Source organism: Oncorhynchus masou, chromosome 24 (assembly GCF_036934945.1).
Source record: "Oncorhynchus masou masou isolate Uvic2021 chromosome 24, UVic_Omas_1.1, whole genome shotgun sequence".
Classification (NCBI taxonomy): Eukaryota; Metazoa; Chordata; class Actinopteri; order Salmoniformes; family Salmonidae; genus Oncorhynchus; species Oncorhynchus masou.
In genome coordinates this window covers 68,044,647-68,071,272 of record NC_088235.1, presented here as the reverse complement: position 1 = coordinate 68,071,272, position 26,626 = coordinate 68,044,647, and the positions used below count along the sequence as shown (strand labels likewise).

General features: G+C 43.5%; 1 protein-coding gene across 2 annotated transcripts in view; it reads right to left on the bottom strand.

Annotated features, from left to right (window-relative positions):
* LOC135512522 (nuclear receptor subfamily 5 group A member 2) overlaps positions 1 to 26,626 on the bottom strand; it is a 101,038-nt gene that overhangs the window by 23,333 nt on the left and 51,079 nt on the right. For both annotated transcript variants that reach the window (XM_064934630.1, XM_064934631.1), the window contains one exon: positions 22,560 to 22,707. In XM_064934630.1, the coding sequence (XP_064790702.1) occupies positions 22,560 to 22,707 (148 nt within the window). The remainder of the gene's footprint in view (positions 1 to 22,559; positions 22,708 to 26,626) is intronic.

Sequence of the window (26,626 nt, the reverse complement as noted above, 5' to 3'; positions counted from 1 at the left end):
TCAAAGGGCACAGCCACACTCCCAGGCCTGTGCTCTTTCACCTATATAATGCAATCAGAATTCAATGAGCTGTTAACCCCTAGAGCTAACACAGCTAGCTAGCACTTCATGTTTTTTTTTGGTTTTTTAGCACTTCATGGTTAGAGTTAATATACAGTGAGTCATTCTGAAAAGAAGCACATGCTAGGCAGTTTGGAGCGATGGAATTGACAGAAGCATACGACATTTGAAAAGAAAGAAATAATAAAAGTAGGTCAAATAAATGTACTAAAGGTGTTGTAAATTTGGTTGTCTCTCTGATGTAACCTGTGTTTTGTCTGTCTTTAAAGCTTTGAGGAGTTCATATGAACAACAAACAACAGACTGGTCAGCTCCTCTCCTTTACTCTTCTCCATCTTTTCCCTCTCCTCCCCTTCTCTTTTGCTGATGGGTAGCTGGTTCTGGTGATGGTACTGCTGGCGCTGGTGAGGGGAGTAACTGGTTTGCATTCAGCATGTACTTTTACGGCCCTGCTAATTACATGCATGCGAGAGTGAGCGGGGGCACGTCAAAACCTCCTTGTTTATGATAAAGTGACAGAAAATCATTGGGGGGTCAAGTATCCCCCTCTCCTTCTAAACTCCTGGAGCAGTAGAAATCCCGCCCAGAGTGGAAACCTCGACACCTAATGAGACCATTAAAGCCGAGCTCCCATCAATATATTTCTTTCATTCTTTTTCGGACAAAATTTGAATTGATAATTCAACAAGAGTGCCGGGGGATGTATATTTTCTGTGTGAAGGACAGTTAATCCATAGTGTCATTTTTCCCTCGTTTTTTTCTCACTCCCTCTATCTTCACACCTTCCATTCCCGTCTTCTTCCTGACTCCCCTGTTTGATGATGGAACAGACAGAGTGCTGACTACAGAATTGGGTTTTTATCTTCATCACCCCTTTAATCTCTCTCTCTCTCTGTGATTTTACTCCTCTGTCAGTGTAGATTGGAGGTTCATTTATTTGGCTATGTTAGCAGCTGTCGTAACATGGCAATAAGTAACATGGCATCCCACTGGGCACACACTGTTTTTGTGTTGCCTGTCAAAGTCGGCTTGATTTACAAGAGCATTGCTTCATTGAATCTTTCTCATGTACCAAAGGGTGGAAATAATAATGAAACGGAATAAACGGGAGGAGAAAGAACACAATATTGAGGCAATCAGTCTTATTCAAAACAGGTGCATCCGTCTAATGCTTTGTTATCGATTGGTTGTCGGAAGCAGCATTGAAGGGAAAAAGACTCGCAAAGCTGTCTGAAATAATTTCCCCGATCAGAACAGTTTCGCACTGGTGATATGCAATAGCGAAGACAGTGGGTTGAAAGAATCTCTATCAGGAATTAGGGTTCAGAAAGAGGGCGTAACAGTGCTGACAACTTGGCAGAGGAAACTCTCTTATTTATATATCCTATAACACTGGCCACAGTATTGAAGTGAACACTCCTACACTTTTAAAGAATGCCTGGGATCAAAAATGCCTGTGGACACCAATGACATCCATGGCAGGTGCCACCACAGCATGTGTGGTCGATTTTAATAACAGAGAGATATGAATGAGAGGATGAGGGAGAGGCAAGTGGGAGAAATACAACAAAGAAAGTGGTAGACTCAGGACTCGAGCCCCCCACATAGAGGGGCAATGTGTTAGTTCGAAGTCGGCAACTCTAGCACTAGACCAGACTCCTGGCGGGCACCTGGTACCCCCATTAAAATGATATAAAGTTGCATTATTCCGTCGATGGACACATGTCATGGCTTTTGTCCTCCCTGCGACCTCTAACCTTACCAACAGTCAACCATTTTGACAACCAAGGGTGTCCATTTTGGCTCTCACTGTGTTTTGATTGATTGATACCCCCTTTGTCTAAATGCGTCTCTCCCTCTTGGCCCTCCTGGCCCTTGTTTCCAACACTTGCCCCGGCCTGCAGGTTTAGGTTACACTCACCGAAGAGTGATGTGGAGATTTTTTCCACAGGGGGGTGAGAAGACAGTGAGCTCCACAGACGGCTTTGTTACTTTAAATACACTAGCACAAGCGGGGCAAGGCAGGAGGAGGTGTGTGTGTAAGTATGCACAAGTGTGTGTGTATGTGTGTGTGTGCGTGTGCATCTGTGCGCAAGTGTGTGCGTCCAGAGAAAAAGAGACACGACTAGAGCACCTGTCGGATCATCTGTGCTTAAACCATTTAATCACTGTCTCCAGTTACCGCTGGTCCTTCTCTGTTCTCTGCCGGGATCCTATAACCACATTGTGAGAGGGATCCGTCATGAGCCGACCAGCACAAAGAGCAAAGGGAAGCAGTATCCGGCCACCTGACTGCCATAGCTCACATCACATTGGCCACATGGATGCCCTTATATACAATCACCCAGGGTGGGCACTCACTGGGCAGGCCATGGTGGCACACGCCAGCTGGCAGGGACTTGATGCCAGGGTGCCGATTTGTGATGCACCAGGTGACGCATCACGTTAGGAAAATTCCTTAAATAAACAACTTATTTTACATCACGGCTTTTGTCGCTAGCAAACAGGCAGTCTGAATTTCAGTCTACAAGCGTCAGTATGCGTTTTTGTAATAATGATCATGACGCAATAGTTCTCGTATGCTGTTGTACTCTACTCCTTTACATAATATTAGCACTCATCTGTCTCCATATGCAAACTTTTCATGTTTCGGAGAGAACTTTTTTACTGTCAAATTATGACAGTCAAATTACGCTAATGACTATTCAAACAATTCATAATGTACAATAATGAATAATGCACAAATACTATCAGCTAATATTTGCACAAATGTAAATGGCTACCAGTCACATTTATCGGGCTTGACAAATGATTGAAAGACTTGCCTCTCTATTCAATCAGATCCGCTTTAGCTGACATCCGCATAGTGGTTGTTTTGGCATAATACCTAAATTGGACATTGCCACTGGTTGCACAAGTTCGAACACTGGAATGTGAGATGCAATCTACACCTCAGTGAGGATTTGAGGATTTCAATTTGAGAGCGGGGTGGGGGTGTGGCAAGTGAGGCGGGTGTGGCTTCGTGACAATGATCACAAGAGCAGCTGCTGACCGACTTGACATCTCCAACACAGTTTCACCTTCAACACAGCCAAAAACATCTGCTATGTGGCCGTCTGATATCGCCCGGTTAACGCTTGATCTGATTGGTCTATTTCATTGCCGATGTGGTTTTTGTGCATTAGACCTGGGTTATGCTACAGCAGCCCCTGAGGCCACGGCTGCCTTTGGCCTGACTGTTGCAGTGTGTGAGAGATTGTGTCTGTGTACGTTTGTGTTTGTGTGCGTATGTGTGCAGAATACGCGTGTGCATTTCTCTGTGCGTGTGTGTGCGTGCATGCAGGCCTGTGTGTGTGTGTGTGTGTGTGTGTGTGTGTGTGTGTGTGTGTGTGTGTGTGTGTGCGTACATACTCGTGTGGGTGTGACAGAGACAGCTTTATAGATGGCCACGGCACAGAAATCCCTGGGAGGGATCGATGGAGAAATGACAGCTCTTTATGGAGGGCTTGTGTAACTCCTTATCTGTGTTTGTGTGCAATGTTTAAATAAGGCCTGGCTGGCTTACTGATCAATACGGATTCTGACCGTGGCAGTTGCTCTTTCTCTCTCCTTACATCGGCCATGCTACCTGACACTATACTCCTGGGAGAGGACATATGCCGTAAAATACAAAGTTTATATACCAGTTTTCTCCCACAAGTATATAAATATATCCACAAGATCACCAGGCGCTGAGCTGAGATAATTTAATTAATTTAAATAAAAATAGGTCATATTATCTGCTTCCAATGGGGTTAGAAATTCTGACTAGATAATGTGAGATGATAAGTGTACCGGTTTCATGAATGTACAAGGTTTTTTCCAAGATAATCACATTTTTGTTTTAAAAAAGTAGGTTTGAATTATTTGCTTCAAGTGGGTAAAACATTCTGACTAGTTAACATCAGATAATGTAAAACAATAAAATTAAAACAAAAATCATTGTTTCAAAATAGCTAGCATTGTACAATTTTGTTTACTATTTACATTTATTATTTATTATTTACATTTATTTTGCCCCCTGCTCTCCACTGGGCCCTGGGTAGCCTGTCCTCTCCTCCATGCCCTGGCAGGCCTCAGCCGATAATTGATGGAGAGCAGAAGCTAGCGCATTGGCTATAATAGCGCTGCTGCTGCACCCATTGTGAAACATTAGCATCGTAGCGCATACCATGTACTGTACATAATGATAACCTCAAGCTGGGGCTACAGGGACCTCCAGTCATGTAAAGAACTATTCTGATGCTGCTCTATAGGGCCACTACAGGACCCCCCTCCTCCCTACACACATGCACAAACACACACGCGCTAGGCGTTGGACGGCTTGTGTGTGTAATGAACTTAAGTCCATTGATCGGGAATGAGAGGCGTTGCGAGCGGTCTGCTTGTCCCAGCAGGACCTGCGCAGCGCTCATAAATGTTTGAGTGGGCCCACGCTCTCCTCCTTATGCACTACTGTTCCTGTTTAGGTATCCGCTTCAAATGAATCCGCTTCAATTCAGGTGATAGACAGCTCGGGGTTAGGAGGAGTGATTATTTCAATATTTCTCCCTAATTTTTGTTAGAGGCAGGGTGGGTTTGAAGAGAAGTTGGTGTGGAAAAGTTACACATAAACACTTAAATATGGCCAAATGCCTTGCAAACAAGCACCTGGGAGAGAAGAAATGCTGGCCTTAAAAAAATCCAGCCTTGCAAATATGTTTGTATGTTTATTTGTTTCCCTGCAATGTTGTTCTCTCATGTTCTCATGCAAACGTGCATCCTGTGAACAGAGGCCCAGAAGGCCCCACCAGAAGAATAGGTATTATAATATATAGATATTATGATAGCATTGTCTATCGATGATGATTGACAGTCGATGGTGACAACATCATGATGTGACAGACGATGGTTTAGCGCAGGGGTAGGCAACTCTGGTCCTGGAGTACCGCAGGCACTTCATGTTTTTGATTTAACCGACCTGGAGGACCAGGTGTGTTGAATTTAGGGATTGAACTGATCAATTAACTCAGTTGGTCAGGTGTGGTGCCTAGTTGGAACAAAATGCTGCAGTACTTGCGGCACTCCAGGAACAGGGTTACCTACCCATGGTTTAGAGTATTTGAACTTGACTGGCACCGTGCAGTAAAGAACGAAGTTCTATCTCTAAAAAAGTTGTTTGAATAGCCTAAAAGTAAAAGGTAGCGAGGGTACTAATAATGAGAGAGAGCAGACAATATACACTTTGACAAGTTTCTTATTAAGAAAGAAATTATCCATGCAGACTGGGAAAATCCTTCCATGAAAGGTTGAAAACCAATAACCATCCTTCTACTAGGCCTATCATAAATGCTTTAAGACAAGTTACAGTTATGAACAGTTGCTTATTTCCCAAATATTCTAGCCTAAGGTGTGCTCTAAAGTTGCTGCTTTTAAAAATAACAATAATGAAAGTCTATAGGACAAGAGTTTTTTAGAATAAAAAGGAAACGTAATAGAGCTAATCACAGGCTAGAGGAAAACCTGGTTCACACTGCTTTCCAACAGACACTGGGAGATGATTTCACCTTTCAGCAGGACAATAAGCTAAAACAAAAGGCCAGATCTATACTGGGGTTGCTTACCAAGAAGACAGTGAATGTTCCTGAGTGGTCAGAGTTACAGTTTTGACTTAAACCTGCTTGAAAATCTATGGCAAGACCTGAAAATGGTTGTTTAGCAATGATCTACAACCAATTTGACAGAGCTTGAAGAATTTTGAAAAGAATAATGGGAAAATGTTGCACAATCTAGGTGTGGAAATCTCTTAGAGCCATACCCAGAAAGACTCGCAGCTGTAATCACTGCCAAAGGTGCTTCTACAAAGTACTGCCTCAGGGGTGTGAATACTTATGTAAATGAGATAATAATCACAATAGGACAACGGTTGACATCGGCCAACCATAGTGCACATATCACTTAGGAAGCATCTGACTTGTCGGGAGCATGTCCTAGGGGCTTAGAGGTGATGCAGGGGTCTAACCGGGAGGCAAACACAGCCTTATGCAGCCCTGGTAATAAAAGTTGAGCATTGATTTTCTGTAGCTGCTTGTAACTGTTAATGTTGATACATCAATAGCCGCGCAAGGAAAGCACCGGAGCTTAATGGGAGGGCCGAGAATGTTGGAGATATGGCAGAGGTGTCTGCCACTAAATCACGGAATCTATCCCGACGATCGATAAGACAGTAACTACAAGTGTCCCTCTGCTTTCCTAATGTTTTATAATAAACTGACAGGCTTGTAATAAGGCCTAGGATAGAGGGAGCGCAACGGTTTCTCCCTGCACCAACATCAATAGCTCATTCGCGCTTAAATCACACCCGGCGGAAAGAAGAGGAGGAAAGAAGGAGAGGGAAGAAGGGAAGAGGATATTTTTTCATAAGAAAACTTTACAGGGCATCTGTCTGCTCAGTGTGGCCCACTAAAGCTGGACAGTGTGTTGATGAAAGCAGACAAAGATTACAGGACATTCGCTGTAGTACTCTCTGCCTGTCGTCTATAGTGTGAGTTAAGATTGCGTTAAATTCTACTGCATCCGAACAGACATTATGGTTGCGTTGGATAGGCCTCCACTTCTCATCAGTTTTTTAGTGGATGGGATTGTAGTACAGTCTACACACCAACGTAGCAGTTCCTGAAACTGTTAGGAAGTTGATGTAGCAATGTTTTTGTCTGTTTGTGTCTGGGGTTGGAAGCAAAATTATTTTCCAATCTTTTCGTTTGTGTTTATTATTTTTTTCGTTCCGTTCCACTGTTCTGACCAGCAAAAAAAGTTCTGACCCGGTTCAAACCAAAGAAAGTTACAGTTTGTATTGTTCCTTTCTGTTCCTTTATAAACCTCTGAAATATACATTGATTTACATTTAGCTTAACATTAAATTACTTCACCAATGGATAGAGCAGCTTGCTATGGAGCGGGCAAACTATGTAGATATCGGAAAGTATTCAGACCTCTTGAATTTTTTCATATTTGGTTACATTACAGCCTTATTCTTAAATGGATTACATTTTCTTCAACAATCTACACACAATACCTCAAATTTATTAAAAATAAAAAACTGAAATATCACATTCACATTTTACAAATATTCAGACACTTTACTTTGTTGAAGCGTCTTTGGCAGCGATTACATATCTTCTTGGATATGACGCTACAACCTTGACACACCTGTATTTGGGGAGTTTACCCCATTATTTTCTACAGATCCTCTCTAGCTCTGTCAGGTTGGATGGGGAGCGTTGCTGCACAGCTACTTTCAGGTCTCTCCAGAGATATTCGATTGTGTTCAAGTCGGAGCTCTGGCTGGGCCACTCAAGGACATTCAGAGACTTGTCCGGAAGCTACTCCTGCGTTGTCTTGGCTGTGTGCTTAGGTTGATGTCCTGTTGGAATGTGAACCTACACCCCAGTCTGAGATCCTGAGCGCTCTGGAGCAGGGATCCTTTTATCAAGGATCTCACTGTACTTTTCTCCGTTCATCTTTCCCTCGATCCTGACTAGTCTCCCAGTCCCTGCTGCTGAAAAACATCCTCATAGCATGATACCGCCATGCTTCACCGTAGAGATGGTGCCATGTTTATTGAGTCCTTTAGGTGCCTTTTGGCAAACTCCAAGCAGGCTGTCATGTGGCTTTTACTGAAGAGTGGCTTCCGTCTGGCCACTACTTTAAAGGCCTGATTGGTGAGTGCTGCAGAGATGGTTGTCGTTCTGGAAGCTTCTCCCATCTCCACAGAGGAACTCTAGAGCTCATTTGGGTTCTTGGTCACCTCCCTCACCAAGGTCCTTCTCCCCCATTTGCTCAGATTGGCCAGGCGGTCAGCTCTAGGAAGAGTCTTGGTGTTTCCAAACTTCTTCAATTTAAGAATGATGGAGGCCACTGTGTTCTTGGGGACCTTCAATGCTGCAGAAATGTTTTGGTACCCTTCCCCAGACCTGTGCCTCGACACAATCATGTCTCAGAGCTCTACGGGCAATTCCTTCGACTTCATGGCTTGGTTTTTGCTCTGACATGTACATTCAACTGTGGGACCATATATAAACAGATGTGTGCCATTTTAAATAATGTCCAATCATTTGAATTTAACACAGGTGGACTCCAATCAAGTTGTAAAAACATCTCAAGAATGATCAATGGAAACAGGATGCACCTGAGTTTAATTTCAAGTCTCATAGCAAAGGGTCTGAATACTACAGTGCCTTGCGAAAGTATTCGGCCACCTTGAACTTTGCGACCTTTTGCCACATTTCAGGCTTCAAACATAAAGATATAAAACTGTATTTTTTTGTGAAGAATCAACAACAAGTGGGACACAATCATGAAGTGGAACGACATTTATTGGATATGTCAAACTTTTTTAACAATCAAAAACTGATAAATTGGGCGTGCAAAATTATTCAGCCCCCTTAAGTTAATACTTTGTAGCGCCACCTTTTGCTGCGATTACAGCTGTAAGTCGCTTGGGGTATGTCTCTATCAGTTTTGCACATCGAGAGACTGAAATGTTTTCCCATTCCTCCTTGCAAAACAGCTCGAGCTCAGTGAGGTTGGATGGAGAACAGAATGGATGGAGAATTTGTGAACAGCAGTTTTCAGTTCTTTCCACAGATTCTCGATTGGATTCAGGTCTGGACTTTGACTTGGCCATTCTAACACATGGATATGTTTATTTTTGAACCATTCCATTGTAGATTTTGCTTTATGTTTTGGATCATTGTCTTGTTGGAAGACAAATCTCCGTCCCAGTCTCAGGTCTTTTGCAGACTCCATCAGGTTTTCTTCCAGAATGGTCCTGTATTTGGCTCCATCCATCTTCCCATCAATTTTAACCATCTTCCCTGTCCCTGCTGAAGAAAAGCAGGCACAAACCATGATGCTGCCACCACCATGTTTGACATTGGTTATGGTGTGTTCAGGGTGATGAGCTGTGTTGCTTTTACGCCAAACATAACGTTTTGCATTGTTGCCAAAAAGTTCAATTTTGGTTTCATCTGACCAGAGCACCTTCTTCCACATGTTTGGTGTGTCTCCCAGGTGGCTTGTGGCAAACTTTAAACAACACTTTTTATGGATATCTTTAAGAAATGGCTTTCTTCTTGCCACTCTTCCATAAAGGCCAGATTTGTGCAATATACGACTGATTGTTGTCCTATGGACAGAGTCTCCCACCTCAGCTGTAGATCTCTGCAGTTCATCCAGAGTGATCATGGGCCTCTTGGCTGCATCTCTGATCAATCTTCTCCTTGTATGAGCTGAAAGTTTAGAGGGACGGCCAGGTCTTGGTAGATTTGCAGTGGTCTGATACTCCTTCCATTTCAATATTATCGCTTGCACAGTGCTCCTTGGGATGTTTAAAGCTTGGGAAATGTTTTTGTATCCAAATCCGGCTTTAAACTTCTTCACAACAGTATCTCGGACCTGCCTGGTGTGTTACTTGTTCTTCATGATGCTCTCTGCGCTTTTAACGGACCTCTGAGACTATCACAGTGCAGGTGTATTTATACGGAGACTTGATTACACACAGGTGGATTGTATTTATCATCATTAGTCATTTAGGTCAACATTGGATCATTCAGAGATCCTCACTGAACTTCTGGAGAGAGTTTGCTGCACTGAAAGTAAAGGGGCTGAATAATTTTGCACGCCCAATTTTTCAGTTTTTGATTTGTTAAAAAAGTTTGAAATATCCAATAAATGTTGTTCCACTTCATGATTGTGTCCCACTTGTTGTTGATTCTTCACAAAAAAATACAGTTTTATATCTTTATGTTTGAAGCCTGAAATGTGGCAAAAGGTCGCAAAGTTCAAGGGGGCCGAATACTTTCGCAAGGCACTGTAAATAAGGTATTTCTGTTTTTTATTTTTATTACATTTGGAAGAATATCTAAAATCCTGTTTTCACGTTGTCAATATGGGGTAATGTGTGTAGATTGACAAGGAAAATTCTTTATTTAATTGATTTTAGAATAAGGCTGTAACGTAACAAAATGTCGAGGTGTCTGAATACTTTCCAAATTGATTAGACAGACAAGTGTGGTGTAGGGTTTGAGATGCGACTGAAATTTTGCGGGGCATGAGGCACTGGGCATCTTGTTGTTATGACATGCATTATCTGAATTTGGACCAAAGAATTATACCTACGGAGGAGCGGCTTCTATGAAGGAACTTTGAATACCTTTGAACATCGGAGAGTTGGCTTAACTAATGTTGGACCAGAGCTAGGCCTTGATCATGACTCTCAGTTCCATTACATTACACATAATGCCACGTAGCATTTTCCTGAACTAGACCAGTGGTAGCTAAGTTAGCTAGTTAACAGGCTTGTGTGTACAGAGCGGCACCAGAATTAAAATACACATTTTTGTAGTTAATAAATCCAATGTGAAATGTGATAACTATAGTATCCTTACCTATCATTGAAAAAGTAAAAAATCTGAATCATTTCTGAATCATTTCTGAATCATGCTTGTAACGAAAGTAGCTATAGTAGACTATGCTTCGGAGGGAGTAGTACGGGCAGGTAGCTTACACCCACCCTGGCAAAGATTTTCAGCTGGTAGGCAGACACTTGAATACGTTTTTAAGTGACAAAGTGACTCTAACTCTGTATTGTTTACATGGCAATGTAGTATATATGTTTATTTATTGTGTGCATAGTGCATAGGCTCTTTTTGTGGGAAAAAAACTCCCAGAATGTAAAAAACGTTATTAACCTGTTCCCATGCTTTTAAAATAATGGTTTTGTTCCAGAACAGTATAGATCACTTTCGTTCTCAGTTCTGGTTCTGTTCCTCTAATATGTTGGTTATTTTACCGTTTTTGATAGTGTTCCCTGAACCGGTTCCAACCTCTGGTTTGGTTATCATACAGTATCTTCACTACATTTAATGGAAAGGAGTGTTTAAAACAGGCTGTACCTGTATTCATTCCCAGAAAATTAGCATAATCTAAAAATCGAATGCATAATGTATTTTGCTAACACACTGAACTAGGCTCCATTATTTCTCTCAGGACCCCCTTGTAACACAATTATGATGTGTGTGTTTTTTTTTACCATTATCACACCTTTATCAGCAGAAAGTGCTAGGGTCCAGCATTTTACAAAGTACAGGTAACTGCCAAAATAAAGGAGGGCACTTGAGTAAATGAGCAATGGAAAGTACTGTAAATTGAAAGCAGGTGCTTCCACACAGGTGTGTTTCCTGAGTTAATTAAACAATTAACATCCCATTATGTTTAGGCTGCACCGAGGAGTCTCAAAGGAGCATAGGGGGTTTAAAGGGTGTGTGTGTGCATCCCTTCATCCCTTCGAGTTCCAGACACTTGTGGAATCTATGCCAAGGCGCATTGAATTTGTTCTGGCGGCTGGTGGTAGCCCAATGTCCTATTAAGATATGTTATGTTGGTGTTTCCTTTATTTTGGCAGTTAACTGTAGGAGCAGGGTATTAAAATCGAGGCGGAATCGGGGCTTCACTTCCAGAGCGTTCTGAATGTTAGGCAAAAGGGAGAGAATGTAAGGCAAGAGCTACAATTTCGCCCCAAACTCCTTTTTTAATCAACAGCAGCCTGAATCGGAATCAGTAATGGCCATTAATAGTGGCATCATGGAGATCTGGTGCTTTTACAGCTTGATAAAGTCTGAAAGCCTTTTAGAAGGTCTCAATACAGTGCTTGCTTTTCAAAGTGGGAGCCCGACAACGAACAACTGTGGGTTTGCTTTTTTACAAAGAGAGAGGGATGAAAATCAAGAAATACTAGATTCATTGCTTAGGGATTTGCTGCTACCTTGTACTGTTAAAATAAAGGAAAATAAAGGACACTCAACTAGAAGGCAATTGAGGCTTTTGTGGTGACTAAGTTCAAGCGTATGTCAAGAAAGCATTTTTATGCAACAGTCTCATATGTTGCTCAGTTGGTAGATCATGGTACGAAACTAGTAGGAAAAAGTATGTCAAATATACACTCACTACTGTAAGTTGCTCTGGATAAGAGTGTCTGCTAAATAAAAAATTAAACAAAAAAAGTACCAAAACTGAAGAGAAGTGAGAAGATATTGAGGGAATATGTTTAAGAAGTAAGCACACACACCCAATCATGGTTTATATGGGTATTGATCACGTTAACGCCACACGCGACTTCACCGCCTCCAAATGTTAATCAATCCTGACTGAATTCCAAATTATTTGATTTGTTTCAGGAAATGAATATTTGCGAGGCATTATGTGAGCCCGGGTTGTGCATGCATTAGTGAACTCCCCAACTCATTGGCCGGGATCAGAGCATTGATTGGGGAAGCAGAGGAGCAAGGCTTGTAGCTTAATTAGGACATACCTGTCTGGGAATTACATGTTTTCTTCTCGGCTTTCAGGGAGCAGTGTATGTGTGTGTGCCTGCATGCGTGTGTAAGAGAGAGAGAGAAAATGAGTTTTTTCTTTCAACAGGGTTTACCACGTTTGTGTTGTTTCAGCAGATTGGTGTCTGACCTCGTGGAACCCAGAGCGAGAGGCTTCACGTGACGTGCTAAACATGTTAATGAGAGATGCTAGCTAGCGCAGGGGAGAGGGCGGAAGGGTGGAGGGGATGCGAGGAAGGGAGGGAGAGAGGGATAGAGGGGAGGTGGGATGGGTGGAAGGGTTGAGACACAGGTTATTCCAGAACTGATTTCAGATCAGATCTATTCAAATGTCTGAAGAGAGAAGGAAACTGTGGTGTAATACCTTTTTTGCACTATTGGTTAGACCCTGTAAGTAAGCATTTCACTGTAAGGTCTACACCTGTTGTATTCGGCGCACGTGACAAATAAACTTTGATTTGATTTGACTGTATGTTTATATTTCCATTGAAAATTATTCAGTATTTCCCATTTGTTTTATTTTTAGGTGGGAGGATCCCCAAATCAACAGCAAAGGCTGCCAACATCCCCCAAAAACGTCAGCTCTTTCGGCAAGGGTGCAAAGGAGACTATCTAAACGGGAAGGGACCCGCCTACATATACTAGTAAGGGGAAACACTCCTCGTAAGACTTGAATGGAACACAATCAGTCATCTGAGTAACCTTTACTCCTATAGTTTTTTCTGGTTCTTTTAGAAAAGAAGCAGAAAAAAGGCCAGATAGTAGTAGTGTTATTTATGCTCTGCCCACAAATCTGGCCCCCGTTGGGAGCACTTACCAGCACAGCCTGGCTATCCCTGGCTTTCCTCGCCTCTGACAAGTTATGACTGGGGCGGCCTCACACAATTACACATGACAGAGGCTGACCTCGAGCCGTGGGGTCACTGCAGAGCTCCCCTAACTGCACTCTTATGCCACTATTGCCGCATCTGGCATGTAACACACACACACACAGATATACACACACATATACACACACATATGCACAAGCACGTATGCAAGCAAAACATGCACGCACATGTGCGCACACACACAGACACATACGCACGTTGTTTTGCACATGCACTCAAGCACGCACACTAACCGTGCTTACACCTTGCATTAACGTGGTTGTCGTCATCCAATCACTATCTGATCGATATTTGTTGCTTCTAATAAAATGTGTCTCTTATTTGCCCACTTCATCCCTATTGTGACCAGATTCCCTGTCCCCTCCCTGTATCCAAATTATTCCAACCTGCCTTGGATCTCCTGTTATGACACAAGCTGTATAAACTGACAGAAAACAGCACACTTTTATAGTCAACAGTCTTACACTCTCATCATTACAGCTTACTTTTGTTATCCAACGACTTAAGACTTGACGTAATAGGCTACTGTCCCGATAACCTCGACCACAGATGTACACATAAATATTCGGAGAATCCCTAAAAATTTCACCACACAAATGAGCTGAGGATTTGTGTCCAAAATACAATTATTACACTTAGGCCTTATGCACACAGTAAGAACAGAAACAGGTTACTTCACAGAGTCGGCTACAAAGTGCATCTCTGAATGGTGCAATACATTATCCAAACAGGCCTGGAAAGGGTTTACATACACTACACGGACAACACTATCTGGACATCCCTTCAAATTAGTAGATTTGGCTATTTCAGCCACACTCATTGCTGACAGGTGTATAAAATAAAGCACACAGACATGCAATGCAAAAATTGGCAGTAGAATGGCCCGTACTGAAGAGCTCAGTGACTTTCAATGTGGTACCTTCATAGGATGCTGCTCCGGTCAACTGTAAGTGCTATTATGGTGAAGTGAAAATGTCTAGGAGCAACAACGGCTCAACCGCGAAGAGGTAGGCAACACAAGCTCACAGAACGGGATCGCCAAGTGCTGAAGTGCGTAGCTCGTAAAAGTTGTCTGTCCTCGATTGCAACACTCACTACCGCGTTCCAAACTGCCTCTGGAAGCAATGTCAGCACAATAACTGTTCATCTGGAGCTTCATGAAATGGGTTTCCATGGCCAAGCAGCTGCACACAAGCCAAAGATCACCATGCACAATGCCAAGCGTCAGCTGGAGTGGTGTAAAGGTCAACGCCATTGGACTCTGGAACAGTGGAAACGTGTTCTCTGGAGTGATGAATCACGCATCACCATCGGTCAGTCCGACGGACGAATCTGGGTCTGGCGGATGTCAGGAAAAGGCTAACTGCCCGAATGCATAGTGCCAACTGTAAAGTTTGGTGGAGAATAAATAATGGTCTGGGGCTGTTTTTCATGGTTTGTGCTAGGCCCCTTAGTTCCAGTGAAGGGAAAACTTAATTCTACAGCATACAATAACATTCTAGACGATTTTGTGCTTCCAACATTCTGGTAACAGTTTGTCGTAACAGAAACCTTTCCTGTTTCAGCATAACAATGCCCCCGTGCACAAAGCGTGGTCCATACAGAAATGGTTTATCGAGTTCAGTGTTGAAGAACTTGACTGGCCTGCAAAGAGCCCTGACCTCAACTCCATCGAACACCTTTGGGATGAATTGGAACGCCGACTCCGAGCTAGCCCAACATCAGTCCCCGACCTCACTAATGTTCTTGTGGCTGAATGGAAGCAAGTCCCTGCAGCAATGTTCCAACATCTAGAGGAAAGCCTTCCCAGAAGAGTGGAGGCTGTTATAGCAGCATAAGGGGGGTCAACTCCATATTGATGCCAATGATTTTGAAACTAGATGTTCAATGAGCAGTGTACACATACTTTTGGACATGTAGTGGATGTTGTCTTTATATTATCGTACATTTGTATTGAAAGAGGCATGCTAGGAGAACGACCGTGGTTTAGGTAAGTGATAATGCCTGAGAAGCTGGTGTTTGGATGAAGTCGAGGCAAACCATACCTCGACATCGAGGGCATTATCACTTTTATACAACAAGTTATAAACATATTCAAACAATGATTTACATATTTTCATAAAACAACTTTATTTTGAGGAATTTATTCGTACTATTTCAACCTTCCACAAGTTATAGTCGCGACACAAATCAAGGGTTGCTACCCAACCCGGCTGGTCGTTCGTTCGTCGTATATCTATGGACGGGACCCAGTCGTTCATTATAAATGTTCTATTGCCATACTGGCTGGCAACGTTCTTATCCCTTGCTAGCTAGCCAACTACAGCTAACTTATAATCACGTCAAATACAGTGTGGCAGAAAAACAACAAAGTAGCTGCATTTGCAATTGTTTAAGCTGTTTTCTAGTGACATTTATTTGGATATGTCCATAACAATGAGCTAATGAGGCGCGACTTCACCTGGCATAGAACATGTGCTCTCTCATCAGGATACTGTTGTTCAGACGAGCTAGCCAACAACACAGCTAACACAATCACTTCAAACTGAAGCTGGAACGACTGTAAACTAGCTGCACTTTGTTTCGTTTTACTTGTTTTCTATTGATATTTCTTTGTATGTATCCATAAAAATTATGCTGATTCATGATTTCGACTGGTTGAGAAAATTTGCCTGCCTGTCTGTCTCATCCCAACAAGTTCATAACTACTATGTGACAGCTGGAGATCGAATTTGAATATTGAAACAATGTTGCAAATGTCGGAGAGACAGACAGCAAGGTTAATACAAACCTCTGCATGTACGCACGCGCACGCACGCGCACACACACACACACACACACACACACACCACACTTTTTCTTGACACCCCACCACCCACCAAGACAAGTGACTCTTCCCAGGTCAAAAGCGATGGTCTATCCTCCTCTTTATCGACAGCCAGTTTTACAAAGAGTCCGGCGGCGAGCGACACTGACTGATCACGCTGGAGTCGGCACGCTGATAGAAAGCACAGGAGTTGGAGCTATTGGGCTAGGCTCATGTCAGGCCAGGGGAAATGTACCTTTGATTTCCTTTAAAAGGCTTCATTTGTAAAGGGCTTAAGAGAGGGCTGCGTTTAGGAGAAAAGGCCTGTCTAGGATTGATGTCTGTATGTACATCGGAGCTGCATTTGACCTTGTGTGGCAAGTTTGTGGAGCAGTGTGTGTGTGTGTGTGTGTGTGTGTGTGTGTGTGTGTGTGTGCGTGCGTGCGTGCGTGCGTGTGTGCGTGTGCATGCATGCGTGTGTCAAATCAAATCCAAATCTAATTTACTTGTCACATACACAGTTTACAGCAGGTATAAAAGGTGCGAAATGCTTATGTGCTGGATCCCTCAACAATGCGGTACATTAATCTATAATCAATAATAACGGTGAAAAGAGTCAAGTCAAAAATAACAAGTAGTAGAATGAATAGAAGTGGTAGTGTGCATATGTGGGTGTGTGCGTGGTTAACCTGTCTCACACACACTCGGCCTTGGACTGACTGGTGCTTTTACCTCACATCGATCTCTACCTTTCGGTGATCAGAATTCTACCAGGCATCTCTGAAATAGAGAGCCCCTGACAAAAAAGCCTTTAAAAGATGTGCATTGAAATTCAATTCAGTCTAAATCTGATTAAAGACGTTGTATCTTCTTGAATATACAGTGCCTTGCGAAAGTATTCGGCCCCCTTGAACTTTGCAACCTTTTGCCACATTTCAGGCTTCAAACATAAAGATATAAAACTGTATTTTTTTGTGAAGGATCAACAACAAGTGGGACACAATCATGAAGTGGAACAACATTTATTGGATATTTCAAACTTTTTTAACAAATCAAAAACTGAAAAATTGGGCGTGCAAAATTTACTTTCAGTGAAGCAAACTCTCTCCAGAAGTTCAGTGAGGATCTCTGATTGATCCAATGTTGACCTAAATGACTAATGATGATAAATACAATCCACCTGTGTGTAATCAAGTCTCCGTATAAATGCACCTGCACTGTGATAGTCTCAGAGGTCCGTTAAAAGCGCAGAGAGCATCATGAAGAACAAGGAACACACCAGGCAGGTCCAAGATACTGTTGTGAAGAAGTTTAAAGCCGGATTTGGATACAAAAACATTTCACAAGCTTTAAACATCCCAAGGAGCACTGTGCAAGCGATAATATTGAAATGGAAGGAGTATCAGACCACTGCAAATCTACCAAGACCTGGCCGTCCCTCTAAACTTTCAGCTCATACAAGGAGAAGACTGATCAGAGATGCAGCCAAGAGGCCCATGATCACTCTGGATGAGCTGCAGAGATCTACAGCTGAGGTGGGAGACTCTGTCCATAGGACAACAATCAGTCCTATATTGCACAAATCTGGCCTTTATGGAAGAGTGGCAAGAAGAAAGACATTTCTTAAAGATATCTATAAAAAGTGTCGTTTAAAGTTTGCCACAAGCCACCTGGGAGACACACCAAACATGTGGAAGAAAGAAGGTGCTCTGTTCAGATGAAACCAAAATTGAACTTTTTGGCAACAATGCAAAACGTTATGTTTGGCGTAAAGCAACACAGCTCATCACCCTGAACACACCATACCCACTGTCAAACATGGTGGTGGCAGCATCATGGTTTGGCCCTGCTTTTCTTCAGCAGGGACAGGGAAGATGGTTAAAATTGATGGGAAGATGGATGGAGCCAAATACAGGACCATTCTGGAAGAAAACCTGATGGAGTCTGCAAAAGACCTGAGACTGGGACGGAGATTTGTCTTCCAACAAGACAATGATCCAAAACATAAAGCAAAATCTACAATGGAATGGTTCAAAAATAAACATATCCAGGTGTTAGAATGGCCAAGTCAAAGTCCAGACCTGAATCCAATTGAGAATCTGTGGAAATAACTGAAAACTGCTGTTCACAAATGCTCTCCATCCAACCTCACTGAGCTCGAGCTGTTTTGCAAGGAGGAATGGGAAAAAATTTCAGTCTCTCGATGTGCAAAACTGATAGAGACATACCCCAAGCGACTTACAGCTGTAATCGCAGCAAAAGGTGGCGCTACAAAGTATTAACTTAAGTGGGCTGAATAATTTTGCACGCCCAATTTTTCAGTTTTTGATTTGTTAAAAAAGTTTGAAATATCCAATAAATGTCGTTCCACTTCATGATTGTGTCCCACTTGTTGTTGATTCTTCACAAAAAAATACAGTTTTATATCTTTATGTTTGAAGCCTGAAATGTGGCAAAAGGTCGCAAAGTTCAAGGGGGCCGAATACTTTCGCAAGGCACTGTACTTGGATTGAGTAATACTAATCTAAAGTAGAGAATTGACTGTCAATAAAAGGAATAAAAGGTTAGAGTGACACCAACTACTGTATATTATAAACTGGGTGGTTCAAGCCCTGAATGCTGATTGGCTGAATGCTGATTGGCTGAAAGCTGATTGGCTACAAAACATTTATTTTCACAGTTCTAATTATGTTGGTAACCAGTTTATAATAGCAATAAGGCACCTTGGGGGGGGGTGGTTGTGGTATATAGCCAAAATACCACAGCTTATGGCTGTATCCAGGCACTCCGCATTGGAGTATACAACATATACCACATCTCCTCGGGCCTTATTGCCTAATTAACTTGTTACAATGTAAGCAGTGCACATATGTCAAAACACGAATGCACCCATGCATTTGATAGCTAGTCCAAATTAGCTGGTCAAAATGGAGCTGGTTAAAATATGTGATGTGCAGCTGGCAAAAAAAAAGGTGCTCCACTTGATAGCTTATTGGTACAAGTGATGGTCACCTATCTATGTTAACACACACACACACACACACACACACACACACACACACACACACACACACACACACACACACACACACACACACACACACACACACACACACCGATAGTAGGAGCAACTTGTGATCCTGTAAAGAACCAGTATTCACAAAACATCTCAGAGTAGGAGTGCTGATCTAGGATCAGGTCCCTCTCTGTCGATGTAATCTTAGTCATTATGATCTAAAAGGAAAAACTGATCTGACAGTAGATCAGCACTCTTACTCTGACATGCTTTAGGAATACGGGCCCAGGTAGCAAGTGTAGGAGTAATAGAGAGATAGTGTTTCACCTCATGTTGCCTTCTGCATTCACCCAGCACGGCACAGGAGTAGTTTCATGCCTCATTTCATTAACTCCCTATTAATTGGCTCCTCAGCTGGAGTTGATGAACTCTAGTACACACAGTATACAAACACACAGAGACACGCACACACTGTATAGTAAAACTTACACTTACAGACACGCGTGCATTCACATGTATATAAAAACACACACACACACTCCTCTCGACTGTGGGATGATATTAATCAGAGCACTTCTAATCTCCTGGCTTAATGTTGGTTTCCCGCTTTCTCTCCATAGCGAACCGTCTAGCGTTCACAGGGGCCCAGGCAGCGCAGAGTACACGCACTGCCGGGGGCGATACACATCCCTCAGGTGAGCCTTTCATTATGGATGATGTTTCCGCCAAATTATTTAGACCATCAACCCCCCAGACCCCCCATCACACCCTCCCAGCCTCCCCTCTCACCCGCCCCTCTGCCACAAACACCCAATAACACAAACATTAATCTCACTAGCTCTGAGCACGGCAAGTCGGCCAGGAGGAAAGCATTTCATTAAGGGGCTTGTGCGAGGGTTGGGGAAGTAAAGCCCTTTTCCAGGTGGGACTGAAGCGTGGGGAGGAAAGGGGGAGAAGTGGAGGAGTGCAGAGGGGTTGGGGGAGGGTCTGCGTTTATTCAAAGGCTTGCTGTTCACTTAGCGATTCCAGGTGGTCAACATAAGCCCCTTGTAAATTGGAGGCGAGAACATGCACACGCGCGCACAAACAAACTCACACACAGACACGCACACACACTCACACACACACCTTCAGATGTGGAAATGCAAGTGATATGATAATACTTGTTGACAAACAGCCGAGTACATTACAATTCCAGCAATCTTTCCTGGCAGTAACCATCAACCCTGGAAGTCTGTCTTTGATAGGAGAAACCAGTGTCCACCGTGGGGCTAGCCTGAGCATATTACCTTGACTTCAAATGACTTCATTAATGAATGATGTTAAACTATGGGAGTGAGGAGGCATAAGTTACGAATGGGAAACGGTGAGGAAAGTCCCATGGCTGACCAACAAACACACATACAGAGAATATGAGAATATTGAACCTTTCTTAGAGGTGTGTGGTGTGTTTGTCTGTGATCGTCTCCGTGTGTGTGTGTGTGGGGGGGGGCGGGACGTCTACCTGGCCTGATGACTACCTGGCCTGATGACTCCTTGTTGTCCCCAGTCCACCTGGTCATGCTGCTGCTCCAGTTTCAACTGTTCTGCCTGCGGCTATGGAACCCTGACCTGTTCACTGGATGTGCTACCTTGTCCGGGACCTGCTGTTTGGGACTCTCTCTCTTCCGCACTTGCTGTCTCTAACTCTATGAAAAGCCAATTGACATTTACTCCTGAGGTGCTGTCCTGTTGCTCCCTCTACAACCATTGTGATTATTATTATCTGACCCTGCTGGTCATCTATGAACATTTGAACATCTTGGCCATGTTCTGTTATAATTTTCACCCGGCACAGCCAGAAGACGACTGGCCACCCCTCAGAGCCTGGTTCCTCTCTAGGTTTTCTTCCTAGGTTCTGGCCTTTCTAGGGAGTTTTTTCTAGCCACCGTGCTTCTACATCTGCATTGCTTGCTGTTTGGGGTTTTAGGCTGGGTTTCTGTGCAGCACTTTGTGACATCGGCTGAAGTAAAAAGGGCTTTATTTGATCAACATTTGATTGATTGATTGATTGATCCTGCAGCTGCCACAGTACCATGACCACACCACAACCTGCCATCACGACAGACCACTGCATCCGCAACCCGTGCGATTGACCAAATGGCCAATCGGTTGCAGATAGGGTAAGTGTGTGTGTGTGTGCATGCGTGCATCTATGTGTGTGTGTTTATATGCAGGGCTGAACTACCACATTTGGGGCTACCGGGCACCGATCACCTTTTGTAGAATTAACATTTTTGGAGGGAAAACAGCTAACTTCCCGGTTGAAAAAGCTAACATTTAAGGTTGAAAAAATGTGCAGTTTTATAATGCTTTCGACTAGGCTGGTCACTCGAAACATACGTCAATTTCAGACATTTTAAAAGGTCCTGTTGTCGTCGATATGATCCGTCCTTGGAGCTCACCAATTATTTTTTTTGAGAATTGTGGTACAGCACTCAAACTGGAAATGTTTTGAGCCAGAGCACACTGCTTAGACCACTGCGTCAAGGCAGTTCATAATGCTTTAGCAAGCAGGGAGAGTAGTTAATGATATTAAATGGAAACAGCATTTCTTGTATTATTATTTAGTTTTGTTTCCCCAAACCATAGCCCTAACTTTAACAGCTCGGGAATTAATACCTGAACTTAAACTTTTGAGTTGTTTTTGTTTTAACCCTGTAACCATGCGGAATGAAACCTATAACCATGCTGAATTAATGAGTCAAAAATCGACGTTCATCCAATTATGTCAGATCCTGAAGTGAAACTATGAGATCAGATTGATTCTACACATTTTGTCACGAGGCTAAGAGAAAATGTTGCTGTTTAAAAGCTAATTTCCTGATATTCTACACGTTTTGCCATGGGTCAGAGAGAAAAATGTGCTTTATAGCTAACATCACGCTATTGCTCACATTTTGCCATGAGGCTGAAAGAACATTTAGCAATTTTAAAACAAAATGTTCTACTATTCCTCACATTTTGCCATTAGCCCAAGAGAGAATTTAGCCGTTTTAAAGCAAATTTTCCTACAATTCTACACATTGTAACTGGGTTGTGGGCCCCCTGGAGGTCGGGTGCCCCGGGGCACGTGCCCAGTGTGGCCGTTCGGTGACCCTGCCCTGTTTCTATGTGGCATTCATGACCAGTGTGTTGTAATCTCGTGTGTTGTAATCTCCCCCACCCAGCCTCCCTTCTTTCCATCCCTGGGACTCACCCACACGGAAACAACCCTCTCTCCCCCCGACCCGTTCAGCCTCCACCCTCTCCTCCCTCAGCCACCTTCTCCTCTCTCACCCAGCCTCCCTTACCCGGCCTCCCCTCCCCTACCCAGCCTCCTCCAGCCTATTACTCACCCAAGCTGAACAGCACCAGGAACTTGAGGCAGACAAACTCCCTCTGGTCCAGCTGCAGAGAGCGCAGCTTGCCCACCAGCTCCTGGGCGTGGCTCATCAGGTTGTTGAGAGTGGCTCCGGCTTGGGAGGCAATTACAACGTAATCCACCTGCAGGAGAGAGAAGGGGGGGGGGAGCACACACAAGCTGTTAGACACTGTGAGGTATCTGTATATATAATTTGATCACTCGTTTGTTGCCGAGAAATCTCCTTGATCTTGTGCAATTCAATAGCATTCCCATAGAATATAACACACTCCTTTACAGTGTGTGCTGAAGTTGAGGTGAGAGAAAGGTCTTGTCTGGGATGAAAGAATACTTTGAAGTCTTGTAGAATGATTTAACTCTTTTTGTTTATAAAGCCCTCCTGCATAAACTTCTGCCGTACCTTACTTCATTGTTAACTTATATGGTGTTTTGTATAACAACATGTATTTTAATGTGTGTATGGGTGTGTAGTTGTGTATTTTAATGTGTAGTTTAATGTGTATATTGTATCTTGATGTGTATTGTTGTGCTAAACAGGGCTCATCTGGAAAAGAGACCTTGGTCTCAGCATTGTCAGTTTTAGAATGGGTGGCCAGTAATAAACTAGTCCTTAACATCTCTAAAACTAAGAGCATTGTATTTGATACAAATCATACCCTAAGTTCTAGACCTCAGCTGAATCTGGTAATGAATGCCGTGGCTGTTGAGCAAGTTGAGGAGACTAAATTACTTGGTGTTACATTAGATTGTAAACTGTCATGGTAAAAACATATAGATTCAATGGTTGTAAAGATTTGGAGAGGTCTGTCCGTGATGAAGAGATGCTCTGCTTTTTTGACACCACACGACGTAAGATGTGCAGGCTCTAGTTTTTTTCTTATCTTGATTACTGTCCAGTCATATGGTCAAGTGCTGCAAAGAAGGACCTAGTTAGGCTGCAGCTGGCCCGGAGCAAAGCGGCACGTTTTGCTCTTCAAAATCAAGTTAAATAAAATTGGCTCCCTGTCAACATAAAGGTTAAATAAAACATGGAAATACCTTGACCGGTTTTTGAAAGTAAAACCATTTTGTAGATCACTGGCACCTTAAGTGATGCCTATCTATACAACAGTATGCCTTATACAGTATATGTGTATGAAATTTCCCTTTGGTCAATCTGACAGTGTAAGATCCCATCTCAATATGGGTGCAGTTAGCTTACCGTTCTTACACAATAAGACAAACAATAAAATAAACACGCAGGTAGACCCCTATAACTGTGTATCCATAGAAATTAGGAAGAATACAGTGTATGCCTTATAACAATACAGGGCGCTATGTGTCTAACAACAACAGCTCGATGCATCCTCCCCATCAGCATACAGTAGGCTGGCTATCAGGAGAGTTTCTCTCCCTCTCTTATGGAGGCTTATCGCTCTCACTGAACCTGAAAATATATATATTTATATATATATATATATATTTCTCTCTCTCTCTCTCTCTCTCACTCTCTCACTCTCACTCTCCCCCGCACTGTAGCCCAGCACACTGTAGATTGCCAGCACAGCAGGGAGAGGATACAGGGAGCGAGGGAAAGAGGAGTGAGAAAGAGAGGGATGGAGAGGGCCGAAGGGCCGGGGCTGACTGCTGAATCATAATCACCCGCCGATAAACAAGGGGGGGACAACCCCCTCTCTCCTCCCTCTCGCCTTCCCCCTCCTCTCCCCTCCTCTGCGTCTGGACGCAGGGTTTGGAGGCGGGGGCCGAGAGGGGTGAGAGCGTGTGGGCCCCCCCGGATATCCCCCAGGACCCCCCCACCCCTCCTCATGCTCTGGCCCCGGCACTGGCCCCATTGGCCCACCGCGAGCACTTTCAGGTGCACTTAATATCTGCAGCAGCAGCAAATTTGTCTGGGAGGCAAGTCCATAGCTGCCACTCACAGTAAGCAGGCCATATTAAATTTTTATATTTATTGACAATTCATTACCATAATTGACTGAGCCAGGGTTTCTCGAGGAAGGTAGGCGGCTGCCTCCTAGGCTCGGGGAGGGGTCCCCGCGAGCTGCATTTGCAATTAAAACGGCCCAGATCGGAATTTATTTATTGTGTAAATAATGATGAGTAGAATTTTTTTAAGCATTGGGCTGGGAGGATTCCGAGATGTGCGGCAGCTTTTATTCCCTACTTCTCATCGCCTCTCCATCTCTCCTTTTCTCTATATCTCTCTCTCCCTCCCTCTCTTCTCTCCCTCTCTCTTCTCTCCCTCTCCCTTCTCTCCCCTTCTCTCACTCTGTACTTTTTTGAGGTGGTGAAAATTAAGAGTCAGTGAAATGTCAACGCCCCCCCCTAAAGTGTCAATTCATTTACATAAAATCAACTGTGCATGAAATAACTTCAATGAAGGATTGGGCTCTTGATGGCATTGGGTTATGGTTTCCTAGCCTTAAAGTAAAAAAAACAATACACTTATCTATCATCTCTATGTCTGCATATTATAAAGATTCATAGGTCAACCTGTCATTAATACATCAAACAAAGGCAAACAAAATTAGCATGGTTTGCCAAATGACAAACGAGCATAAAAATGGGTAAAGACGGCTAATATGGTTGGGTGACTCATATAGCACAGGAAGTTGGGTCATATAATAACACAAATGTCTAAAGTTAAATTGCACAGAAAGTTGGATTAAAGTGTCTGCTAAATGACCACATTCTCCTAATAATACTATGGCTCAAAGAAGACGAGTTAGTTTAAAAAGACAATGCCACTGAAAAGTAGTGTAAACCTGCCGAATACATGAGTTCAGAGAATATTTTTTAGCAATGCTTTAACATTTGCCTTTCACGTGCAAGTGCCATTGATATCAAGTAATATCAAAGACTTATCTTGCGAGACCTTGCTTGTACATTCATACTCTACTGAACTGCCATACAGCCAAAACCCTGTGTTTTCACATGACACCGGCAGTCATGTCTTGTGTTTGAGCCAAGGACAGTTCAGGTCAGTACAAGACAGGCCAAAGAGCTGTATAAATTAGACGTGAATGTTGTGTGATTATATATTGTATCTGTTGCTACATCAGATTCCTCCGAAGGTCGGTGTACTGTGACTAAGGCTACCAGCTGACAGATAGGAGAGTGGAGGGCGGTGAGGGATCTGTATTCAAAGGGGGAAGAGGGGAGGAACGGAGGTAGAAGAGGGGAGGAAGGGAGGGGGAAATCGGAAGGAAGGGACAGTAGCATGTTCTGAAGCCTGTCCTCCCGGGGTGTCATGTGTTGCTCGCGTTTCTCCTTTAATCCCCCATGGTGCACTTGGATCATTCCGACGACGGCTGGCAAAACAGCCAAGACACAAATGCTCACGCAACGAGGTAACAGCGTGGAAGTGGTCGGCACGCCCAAACAGACCCAATTGCCCTCCCAAAGATCCTCAAAATATTTTTGCAGTAACGCCAACCCGTGATCAACCCAACCCCATCTCTGTTGCGTTATCTGAGAGATATCGCAAGAGGCTGTTGAGTTCTGCCATAGTAACCTTATCCATGTGTTTTTGGTGGAGGTGTTGCTGGTAGTGATGGTGGTTGTGGTGGTGGGCCCTGGCTTTAAAGCATTGCTGCTGTCACCTCTGGCTTCAAGGAGAATAATAGGAGATAATGAACGGTTTGAGAGGAACTCCCCTCCTGTCTCCCACACCGGCCCCCCAACACCAGCTGTTCATTAACCAAAATATGCAAACGAGACCTGGTCCTCACCTCCCCTGACTCTTCCCCCCCCCCTCCTCCTCCTCCTCCTTCTTCCCTGGCTCAGCCCTGCTCACAGCCAACCTTCACTAATCAAACACAGAGCAGCAAAGACACTGCTGGGAGTACGAGCCAACGCTCGGCACTCTGCACTGGACGTGGGAGGGGGGGGCAGTGACTCAGGGCACTCTGTGTGTGTCTGTGTATGGGTTGGTGTATGTGTGGGTATATGTGGTCTGATAAAATAGCAGTGATATGAAAACTCCCCCTCTCTTGCGCTTTTTCTCTTTCTGTTTCTCTGTTTCTCTCTGTCTCTCTCCCT